The sequence below is a fragment of the Fringilla coelebs genome (genome assembly GCF_963513975.1).
Source record: "Fringilla coelebs genome assembly, chromosome: 16".
In the NCBI taxonomy this organism is placed as follows: domain Eukaryota; kingdom Metazoa; phylum Chordata; class Aves; order Passeriformes; family Fringillidae; genus Fringilla; species Fringilla coelebs.
The window spans coordinates 14,796,901-14,807,825 of NC_140042.1; the positions used below are offsets into that span (position 1 = coordinate 14,796,901).

General features: G+C 55.2%; 1 protein-coding gene across 2 annotated transcripts in view; it reads left to right on the forward strand.

Annotated features, from left to right (window-relative positions):
• Positions 1-10,852, forward strand: part of WDR90 (WD repeat domain 90) — a 33,773-nt gene extending 22,921 nt beyond the window's left edge. Inside the window, exons 30-41 of one of the 2 annotated variants that reach the window (XM_084216381.1) lie at positions 565-724; positions 1,969-2,159; positions 2,390-2,558; positions 4,457-4,568; positions 5,416-5,587; positions 6,131-6,253; positions 6,340-6,526; positions 6,995-7,125; positions 8,071-8,214; positions 9,291-9,410; positions 9,717-9,801; positions 10,493-10,852. In XM_084216381.1, the coding sequence (XP_084072507.1) occupies positions 565-724; positions 1,969-2,159; positions 2,390-2,558; positions 4,457-4,568; positions 5,416-5,587; positions 6,131-6,253; positions 6,340-6,526; positions 6,995-7,125; positions 8,071-8,214; positions 9,291-9,410; positions 9,717-9,801; positions 10,493-10,650 (1,752 nt within the window). In that variant the 3' untranslated portion in view covers positions 10,651-10,852. Of the gene's footprint in view, positions 1-564; positions 725-1,968; positions 2,160-2,389; positions 2,559-4,456; positions 4,569-4,631; positions 4,748-5,415; positions 5,588-6,130; positions 6,254-6,339; positions 6,527-6,994; positions 7,126-8,070; positions 8,215-9,290; positions 9,411-9,716; positions 9,802-10,492 lie in introns of those variants that run through there. The other variant, XM_084216382.1, reaches the window with a different exon arrangement.
• The last annotated feature ends 73 nt before the right edge of the window (positions 10,853-10,925 follow it).

The window sequence follows — 10,925 nt, forward strand, 5'->3', positions numbered from 1 at the left end:
AGAGCACAAGTCTGATGTGGAGACGCTGGGAAAGGGGCTCAGTCTGGAGAAAAGGAGGTTCAGGGGGGACCTTGTGGCTCTCCACAACTCCCTGACAGGAGGGGGCAGCTGGCAGGGGTCAGGCTCTGCTCCCAGGCAGCAGGGACAGGATGAGAGGGAATGGCCTCAAGCTGTGTCAGGGGAGGTTCAGGAAGAATTTCTCCATGGAAAGGGTGGCTAGGCATTGGAAGGGGCTGCCCAAGAGTGGCCAAGATCCCATCCCTGGAGGTGTCCAAGGAGGAGCTGGATGTGGCACTCCATGCCCTGGGCTGGGTGACAAAGTGGGGATCAGTCACAGGTTGGACTCAGTGATCTTGGACATCTTTCCCTACCTCAGTGATTCTGTGAGTCTGTAAAAGCTGTTCTCTTCCTCTGGGTGCTGCTGCCTTTCCTCCTGCCATCAGCTGAATGGTTGTTTCTCACTGAATTCTCCATTTGCCAGCCACATCCCTTTAATGTGGGATAACTGAAAAAACCATTAAGGCTAACGAGCATTCTCTAATTACTTACACATTGTTCTGTTAGGTTCTTGCCTCTGCCTCAGGGCAGAAGGATGGAGACTCCCACTGTCAGATTTGCATCTGGAGCACCCAGGATGGGGCCTGCACAGCAGAGCTGTTCCACCACCAGACACAAGTGCAAGCCATGGCATTCTCCTGGGATGACAGATTCCTTGTCACCATAGGTGAGCACTCCTGTCACAGCAGCTGTGGGTGCAGGGCTGCACCCCAGAGCAGACAGCTCATGGCAGGAGGGTGCTGTGAGCACCAAACACCTGCCAGATGTGCAGCAGGCTCGTGGGTTGGGAGCTGTTCTGTGGCATCCTTGGGACAGCAGGGAATGCAGCAGTTACAGCTTTCTTCTCCTGACTCACTGGTGCTTCTTAGACCCCCTGTAAATGGTTTGTGGTTACTATTTTTAGTGTGCAGAGGGAAAAGCCTTCTTCTGGACTTGTTATTGCTGCCTAGATGGACTTGGACAGAAGTAGCCAGGCTCCCAACTGTGAGCCTCCTGCCAGGCAGCCATGCCAGCACAGGATGGATGCTCAAGCTGTCTGTTTTGTTCAGGCAGGGGACATTTAAAGGACAACATGCAATTAGGAAGCTCTTGTTTTGCATGAGAGGGGACCTGTGGAGCAGGCAATACACTCCCTCCAGGCTGGTGAGGCTGCCTTTGGAAAGAAAAGCAGGCTTTGCTGGAGAGAAAGGGAGCTTTGTGCTCTACAGGGAGCAGTGTGGGAGAGGAGCTCTCCTCCTTCAGCTCTGGTCTGAGCTGCAGGGGAGGGAAAAGCTGAAAGTCTCCACAGAGCTTGTGGAGCCTGGGAAAGGCAACAGGAGAGCACTGTCCTCCTGAACTCTCTGGAAGCTTGGGAATTTTGCCATCACTGAGGCCAATGCCTTCTGCTCCCACCCAGCTGTGGTGGCTTCCATGGAGGTCAGCTCTCACCTCACCTTGGCAAAGGTGACAGCTCCCACCTTGGCAAAGGTGACATCCCTTTCTTTGTCAAGACAGGGTTAGCCCTGAGTGCCCAGTGTCACTGCAGAGTTTCTGTGGGGCATTCCTCAAGGTCTGGAGAGGCCCCCAGGGATGGAGAAAGAGCAGTTTCACTGCTCTGATATTGCTCTGCCTGCTCAGTCCCAGCCCTGGCTGCTCCAAATGACTCCCCTGCCAGGACAGCTTTGCTACAATCTCCAGTGAGAAGTGCTGGGCCAGTTCTGTCTGTCCTTAACTTGGGCAAGCTTGTGTCATGTTGTGCAGCTTGTGCTGAGCACAGGAGGAGTTGTGTCCATGCCTGGAATGGTGTTTGGGACAGCTGTCTCCCAGCAGCTGGGTGAGGGGTGGCACAGTTGATGTGTGTGTGCTGTGTGGATGCTCACAAGCATCCTGAGGCAGCAGAATTCTTCCTGCTGTCCTTCCCTTTCTCCTTAGGGGACTACAGTGACCAGACCATGGCTCTGTGGAGCACCCACACCTATGAGCTCGTGCTGTCCACTCATATCTCAGAGCCTGTCCACGATGTGGCTTTTAGCCCTTTCTCTCACCAAGACCTTGCCTGTGTGGGGAGCGGAGCTGTGACATTCTGGGTGTTGGAGCAGCAGGAAGCTGCTGTCAGACTCAAGGTAAACCTTCCTTTTACCTTTTAAGATTTATTTTCAGCATCTCTGACTTATTTTCCAAGTCCCTGGCGAGGGCTCTGTGAGAGCTGATGATTTCTCTCGGTGAGGTGATACTGACTGTGCACAAACAGCTTTTGTATTTGAGGCAGTAACTGCAAGAATTGAGGGGAGGAGGATGTTTTTTCTCCTGATGCATCTAAGCATGTTCACTGCTGGTTTTTGTGCTCTGGCAGGTTCATCATGGCCCTGCCCCGGATGTGCTGGGGCTGGTGGAGCTGACATCTCTCTGTTATGGTGCTGAGGCTCTCCTTTACAGTGGGACCAACTCAGGCCAGATCTGTGTGTGGGACACAGAGACCAATTCCTGCTTCATGACGTGGGAGGCTGATGAGGGCGAGATCGGTGGGTGCAGTGCCAGGGCTGAAAGGGGAATGTGGGGGGAAAGGAGCCCTGAGCTCACAGACTGCCCATTTCAGCTGTGCCTGGAAACCAGTTTGCTGTGTTGGGTGCGAGATGTGTGGGGTGGCAATGGATCTGTGACCTGGGTTTCCTCAGGCTCCTGGGTTTCCTGGGGGCTTTATAGAATCAAGGTTGGAAAAGATCTCTGAGATCATCAGGTCCAACCACTAACCCAGCACCGCCAGGCCAGCATTAAAACATGTCCCTGAACACCATATCCTCAATCTGTTTGAATCTGGCAGGGATGGTGACTCCTCCACTGCTCTGGGCAGCCTGTGCCAAAGCACCTACAGACCTCTAGTCTGTAAAACAGTGCTGGGCTGTAGAGTTCTCCCACTTTGCTGTCCCAGAGGCTGTCAGGAGCACCCTTGGAATGATGACAGGGTATCATTGTCACCACCTGTATTAAGGGGATGTGGCCATTGTTGGGCTAAGAATGATTTATAGCTCAGACAAGCATCAGTCTCGGAGGCCATGAGATAGTAGAGGAGCAGCCAATCAGCCATAGCACAAAGTAGTGACAAGTTCTTTGTTACAAGACAATACAGAACTTTCTAACCCAATGGACAGTTGCCATAGGGTTTATTTTGCTTTTCTAACCTATCACCTTTACTTACTTCTACTGCCCTGCAGATATTTTGTCGAATTGGCTTCTGTCTCACATGCACACATATGCTTCTAACTTCTAAACTCCCAGCCTAATCCATACTATTACATTGCTACACTGTAAATCTTCACCATCTTACCCATACAGTTTCTCACTTACTTAAGGCATATTCTTACAACTATAGAAACATAAATTCATGATTTTTCTACTTAATAACTGTGTATTGTATTTTTACATCAATCCAAGCTTCTCCCAAGGCTGCAAATCAAACTCTTCAGTGTCTGATTCCCATATACCTTGGTTTGAACAGACAGGTGTCTGTTAAGGAAGGCAAGAGCCTTCCTTGAAATGAAAAATGTAAACCCCCCTCCCTCTGAATTATCATTATTTTGAAATTAAGGGGCTGTCAGGCAAAGATATGGGAATAGGAATAACAGTTCTTTACTAGGAAAAATTAAAAAATACAAATGCAATAGTACAAAAACAAAACAGAAAACAAAGCCCAGCCAGAGTCAGAGCATGCCCTGATCCCCTGTGTGTCAGGGTGGTAGCACAGCCCCATCCCAGGGTGGTGGCACAGTCCCATCCCATGGGGGTGGCACAGTCCCATCCCAGGTGGTGGCACAGCCCCATCCCAGGGTGGTGGCACAGCCCCATCCCATGGTGGTGGCACAGCCCCATCCCAGGTGGTGGCACAGCCCCATCCCATGGTGGTGGCACAGCCCCATCCCAGGTGGTGGCACAGTCCCATCCCAGGGTGGTGGCACAGTCCCATCCCATGGGGGCTCAGCCCTCCTGCAGTGCCAGCTGTGGCTCTGCTGCAGCAGGATCCTGCACAAGGGGGGAGTTTTCCTCTGCAGCTCCAGGGCTGCTGGAGATGGGCCTGCTCTCCCTCTGGGAATGCAGGGCAGGAGAAAGCTGCTCCTCTGGGAATGCAGGGGGCAAAGGCTGCTGTGCTGTTCCAGGGCAGATTGTATCCAGGTAGGAATGCTTGGCTCCTGCCCTGGGCACAGCATCTCTCCATGGGATGGTGGAATTTGATCAGCCCTGCAGGGACACTCCCTGGCCATGGACAGCAGAGATCTGCTGGAGGGAGGATGGGCTGTGGGAGAGATAAATGAACAGCAGAGAACTGCCCCAGCTCTGACAGCTGGCAAATAGCATACACACATATCTCACCCCCCAGGACACCCAGCAGGGAGCCCTGCACACTGACAGTGCCCTTCCTCCCCAGGTGTGCTGCTGTGTCGGCACCAGCGCCTGCTCAGCGGCAGCAACACCAAGCGCATCCGCCTGTGGTCCGTGGCCACCGTGCAGGAGCTGAGGCTGAAAGGGCCCAGTGCCAGGTAGGAGCTCTTGGCCCCTCACCTGGCAGCCCCCAGGACCTGTCTGAGAGGTGCCTTTTGCAGAGAGACACCACGTGCAACCACGCTGCTCCTGCTGCTCCTCATCCTTAGCTTTTTCTCTCCATCCCGTGACTGCTGATTCTTTCTGTCTGGATCTTTTGACTGAATTTTTGCCACAGGTAGCTGAACCCCTCTTTAATAGTGGAAGTGGGTGTTTATTGTGCCTGAAGTTTGTGTTTGTGGTTTGTAGGAATTCCTTTAGGAGAATTAGGGAAGATACATTGCCTTTGTTTCTTCTCTCATTGCATGCCCTGTTTTTTTCTTTCCTGTAAAAAGATGTTTGAAGTACAAATCACAGAATCATGGAATGGTTTGGGTGAGAAGAAACCTTCAAGACCATCCCATTCCAACCCTCCCTGCCATGGGCAGGGACACTTTTCACTATCCCAGGTTGCTCCAAGCCCTGTCCTGACCTTGGACACTTCCAGGGATCCAGGGACAGCCATAGCTGTTCTGGGTACCCTGTGCCAGGGCTTTCCCACCCTCAGTGAAAGAACTCCTTCCCTATATGCCATCCAACCCTGCCCTCTGGCAGTGGGAAGCCCCTCTCCCTTGTCCTGTCACTCCAGGCTCTTGTCCAAAGTCCTTCTCCAGCTCTCCTGGAGTCCCTTTAGGCACTGGAAGGGGCTCTGAGGGCTCCCAGGATGAACAACCCCAGCTGTCCCAGTCACTGTTCCATGGACAGGAGCCCCTCATTGAACTGGCTCATTAGAAAGTTGATTTAAAGCAGGCAGAGTGGCTGTTCCAACATCTGAGCCAGCCCTTCTCCCACCCTGCCTTCCTGCAGGTCTGGCTCAGTCCTGCTGGAGCACGAGATCACCCTGGATGGGACCATTGTGAGCGCAGCCTTTGATGACTCCCTGGAAATGGGAATTGTGGGCACCACGGCAGGGACCCTGTGGTACATCAACTGGGTGGAGAGCACCAGCATCCGACTCATCAGCGGCCACAAGAACAAGGTCAGAGGGGCTGGGCCTGCTTTGAGTTTTGCTGTCACTTCAGGGTCTCTTTCTGTTACAGAAAAAAAAGGTTCAAATGGTGGGAGAGAAGGTTTACTGTGCACAGTGCCTGGTCCTGCCTTTGGGGCTGGGTTTACTCTTTGCCATGATTGATAAGATTGGAAAAGACCTTTAAGATCATGAAGTCCAAGCACCAACCCAGCACCATTAAACCATGTCCCCAAGTGCCACACCTACACATTTTTTAACACTCTTGGGTGTGGTGACTCCACCCCTGCCCTGGGCAGCCTGTGCCAGTGCTTTCACAACCATTTCTGTGAAGATATTCTTCCTAATATTCAATCTAAATCTTCCCTGGTGCGAGTTGAGGACATTTCCTCTTGTCCTGTTAGCCCAAAAGCAAAGCTCTGCACCTTCCTTTACATTCCCTCTCATCTGGTGTGTCCCATGAGCACGATCTTGGGGATGAAGGGGCAGGGCAGCTGATGTGCTCTGGGCTGTGGCACCCATAGATCCCTGCTGTCTGCCTTTTCTCTGGAGCAGGTGACTGAGGTGTGCTTTAGTCCTGACGAGAGTCACTGTGCCACGTGCGGGGAGGACGGCAGCGTGAGGATCTGGGCTCTGGGCAGCACCGAGCTGGTGGTGCAGTTCCAGGTGCTCAACCAGGTAAGGGTTTGTGGCACATCAGTCCCTTCCCCTTGGCACAGGGAAGTGTCCCCTGTGTCACCAGGTCTCTGCCACTTTCCTTGCAGAGCTGCCAGTGCCTGGCCTGGAAGCCTCGTCCCGTTGGGGTGTGGCCTCGTCCCGGCGAGAGCCAGCACGTGGTGGCAGGGTACAGTGATGGCACTGTCCGTGTGTTCAGTGTTTCCAGGACAGAGATGGAGCTGAAAATGCACCCCCACGCTGCTGCACTGACAGCAGTCACCTACTCCACTGATGGTGAGGCTGCCTGAGGTGACACTGGGGACATGTAACCTTGGGGAACGTGGCTTGGTGCTGCCTGGGTTTACCCTGGCCTCCAGCTGCTCTGTGTCCTGGCCACCTGCCCAAAACCCCAGGGCCAGGGAGAGCCACAGAACTTGTCTCAGTGAGCTCTGTGACTCTGCCAGCGGGGCACGTGGTGGGTGGGACACAGGAGGTGGATTGGCTCTGGGATAGCCAAGGGGTTTGGGTACAACAAACACCTTTGTTTTACGATCTACTGTGGCTCTTCTTCAGTATGGAGGTGCAGTGGGTGTCACTGAGACATCCCATCATACCCAGGGTCCTGTCATACCCTTGACTGGGACGTTCCCAGCCTTTCACAGTGTCCCAGGACACTGCTATCTCATAGCCTTGGACATTTCTCCTCTGACCTTTTTTCCTCCTACAAGAAGTGCCCCATTCTTTCCTCTCCTCTGCCACCAGGGGAAATGATCCTGTCAGGGGGCAAGGATGGGATAGTGGCTGTCAGCAGCCCTCGCACTGGAATGACCATCCATGTCCTGGCTGACCACAAAGGCTCCCCCATCACCGTTCTCCAGTGCACCAGGAAGCAGGTGAGACCTCAGGAGCGACTCCAGTCCCCATCTGTCACTGCACACCTCTGGTCAGCAAGTCTGCTTTGGTGTCCCTTGCTTTTCCTCTTTGGAAATCTTCCTCCATCCCCTCCAGCAACTTCTGATAAGTTTTTCCAGGGATATATTCAGTGGAATAAATCTCCATGTATTGCAGGTGCAGCCCAAGTGAGGCTGTGCCTGCAGGGGAACCTTTGGTGGCAGTTGTTGACACCCTGCACACAGGTGTGACCTGAACCTGTGCCACAGGTTCCTGGAGAGCAGCACCTCTCACGAGCAGCCCAGGCTGTCAGCCTGCAGCCCCTGTGCCCCCCAAAAAGGGTCTTTGGCAGCCTGTGCCATTCCTCTGTGGAGCTGGGAAGTCTTGGCTGTGCAGCAGTGGGATGGTTTGAGTACCTCCTTTGTCCTGCTCTTCATGGAGAGTTTTTTCCCTTTGCACAGCAGAGATGGGAATAGTTTTCCCTAAGCTCTCAGGCTGTAAGATCATCTACACTGCAAGGCTGTGTTTCCTGGTAATCTGAGACTGAGGAAATCTTCTTTGATTTGAGGTGAAGGACATTAGGGGACACATGCTATTGGAAATAACTCCCCTAGGAGATGTGCAGATCCAGAGGGTGTCCCAAGGAAGAGAACTGGGTTGTTCAGACCAGGATTTGGGTTGGAAGGAACCTTAAAAATCAACCATTTCCAGTCCCCTGGAAACCCTGGGGCAGGGTCCCCTCTCACTAGACCAGGTTGCTCCAAGCCCTGTCCAGCCTGGCTTTGGACACTTCCAGGGATGGAGCAGCCACAAACAGAGGTTAATCCTGGCTTTATCCCCTAAACACAAGCCCCATGTTCCCATGAGTTCCTGTCCCACGCTTTACTGTCCCCCTCCTTGAAAGCCTCTGTGCCCCCAGAAGGACAGGGCTGTGTTTCTGCTCCCAGTACCACGAGCTCGGGGTGGAAGGAGGGGAGCTGTGGCTGGCAGCCAGCTCCGACCGCCGCGTCAGCGTCTGGGGCTCCGACTGGCTCCAGGACAAGTGTGAGCTCCTCGACTGGCTCAGCTTCCCAGCCCCTGCTGGCCCCGAGGTGAGTGTGGCACCTGCCAGGCCCTGCCTGCTCCTGGTGTGATGGAGGAGGGGGGCACAGGGCTCTGAGAGAGAGTGTGCGCTTAGGGAATGCATCTCTGTTAGTCCAGTTCACAGAGTGTCTTGCCAGTGCATCTTCTTGGGTGTGGAAATAAAGTGTAGCAGTGCCAGACTACCCTGCAGCCCTTATTTTAAGCATGGGAGCCCTAAACTGCACCTGCAAAGAGCTGAGAGCCCTGTGCCAGCAAAGCAGAGCCCAGGCAGCAGTGAGCACGGTGTGCAGGAGGGAGAGCTAATTATGAGCGTACTGCTAATTCTGACACTCCCGAGGAGTGTGAGTGCTCTGAGCCAGGAGCATGGTGATGGCTTCCCAGAGCCAAGTACTCAGCCCTGTGTGTCCCTGCTGCTTGGCAGAGGCCTCTGGCTCCAGCCCAGGGGCAGGGTTTGGGCAGCAGGACGCCTGCTAGAAAAGCAGGAGGATCTGTGTTGGAGAGGATGGAGATGGTCCCTGGTGCAGGTGACACTGGCAGACAGAGGGGAGCTGGGTGTTTTTGGGGGGCAAGAGGCAGTGCCTCAGCCTGGGTCCATACAGCACCTGGGTTCTGTTAGTAATTCTTCTGTTCATTTCCAAAAAGATAGATTTGCTTGGGAAAGAAGCTCACTACAGCTCTCCCTACAGTGTGAAGGTTTGATCTTGCATCCCCTGCTCAAGATCTGCCTCCTGGGCCCTGTTTTCTTGTGTTGAGCTGCTCCATAACCAAACCCCAGCTTCAAGCTCATGCAGCAGTAATATCTCAGTGGGAATTCAACCTGTTGAACCCTTATGGGACCTGCACCTACAACACTAAACGATTTGCTTCAGGTTTCCGTGGCAGGGTGTGGTTGTTTCTTGCTTTTCCTGAGCCAGAAAATGCAAGAGAGGGAATGCAAGAGAGAGGAAGCAGCCTCCACTATACTCATGTCCCACTGCTCAAACACTCACGGCCCTGGGGTCCCTCTGTGCTCTCTTTTTATCTCTCACTGATCCAAATAAGAGAATCCAGCCTCAGTTTTGTTGCCTTTGGTTTCCCTCACCAGGGTCTGGACAGCCTCCCTCCCAGCCTGGCTGCATTCTGCCCTTGGGAACATGGTGTCCTGGTCTACGTGGGCTTTGGGCTGCAGAAGGAAGCGTTGTTCTACAGCCTGAGGAAGAAACAGGTACCTGTCCTCAGCCACGGGCAGTGGGGACAGGGGAGGCTGGCAGAGCTGCCCTGTGTGTTACCCTCAGTGACAGGGGTGGGGTGGGCTCAGCAGCTGCTCAGGGAACAGATTTTCATCTTGGAAAATCCCAAGTGTGGCCCAGGTGAGCAGCAGAGCCTTGCATCAACACTCTCTCCATTGTCTCCTGGATGCCTGGGGCAGCTTTAGGAGCTGTGCACCCTCAGCCTCCCCGTCACCCTCCTTAGGGCTGTGGGTGCTGCCTTCCTCCTTTGAGCTGCCCATGTTTCTCTTGCTGGGCTGCAGGTGCTCAGGAAGATCTCCCTGCCAGCCTTTGCCACGTCCCTCAGCCTGTCCCCAGCTGCACCTTTCATGGCCCTCGGCTTTGGTGGTGAGTGCTGGGGGTGCCTGGGCCCCTCCTTCTTCTGCCAGAGGGGAAACAAGTGTCCTCGTTCCTCCAAACAAGGGATGGGTGTCCTCAAACCTGAGAGCTACGGTCCAGGGCAAGGAGAAACCTCCAGGACGCTTCTGGGTCAGAAATGAGAGGCGTGAGGTCAATCCTGCTTGGCCATGGGCAGGGTCTGGCACTGGAATGAGTTCCCAGGGTTCTGGGCCGTCTCCATTTCTGCAGCCTCTGAGGCAGCAGGCACCTTCCCACAGCATGGGCACAGGCAGGACCCTGCTCCTGGCTAGGACACCTCGCTCCTGGAGCAGTTTGGGTCCGTCTGTCCTGTGTCACTCACCTCAGTGACTCAACTTCCAGCTCAGCAGCGGGGAGAGAGCCTGGGCCGTGACTGGGAACGGTGCTTCTGGTGGGAAGGGACAGGGAGAGGGGCTGGGGGTGACTGGAAGCTTCTGGCTGGGGAAGGGCAGGGGCTGAGGGCGAATGGTGCTTCAGGCCAGATCAAGACATGAAAAGGGGGTGGGAGGTGGCCACGAATGGTGCTTCTGGAAGGGAGTAGAGATGGAGAAGGTCTGTGAGTGACAGGGAAGGGTGGTCGTGGCACGGACAAGCCGCAGGGAGCGGGTCTGGAGGGCGATCGGAGCCTCCTGGCGCAGCCCTGAGCCGCTGCTCTCCCCAGACCGGCTGCTGCGGCTGCAGCCCTGCCCCGCCGGGGCCCCGCAAGACTACGCAGGCCACGACGACACCGTGCACCTCTGCCGCTTCGCGCCCTCCGGCCGCCGCCTCCTCACGGCCTCCCACAGCGCCGTGCTCGTGTGGGAGCTCCCGGGCGCCTGAGCCGCGCTGCCCCTGCACCAGCGACGCTTCTCCGGCAGGGCCCGCCCCGGCACAGGCCCCGGCTCCGGCCCCAACCGTGCCCGAACCGCAGCCCCCGCGGCTGCAGCGGCCGGCCCGCCTGCGGCCTCGCCCGGCCCGGGAATGCGTTTCACCGCCCCGTTCGCCGCTCGTTGCCGTTAAACGTTTTGTTTTCGTTAATAAACCATCGAAAGACCAACGCTGGAAGTCTGGGTGTGCTGGCGCCGCTAGGGGACGCCGCCCTGCCCCGCGCCGCT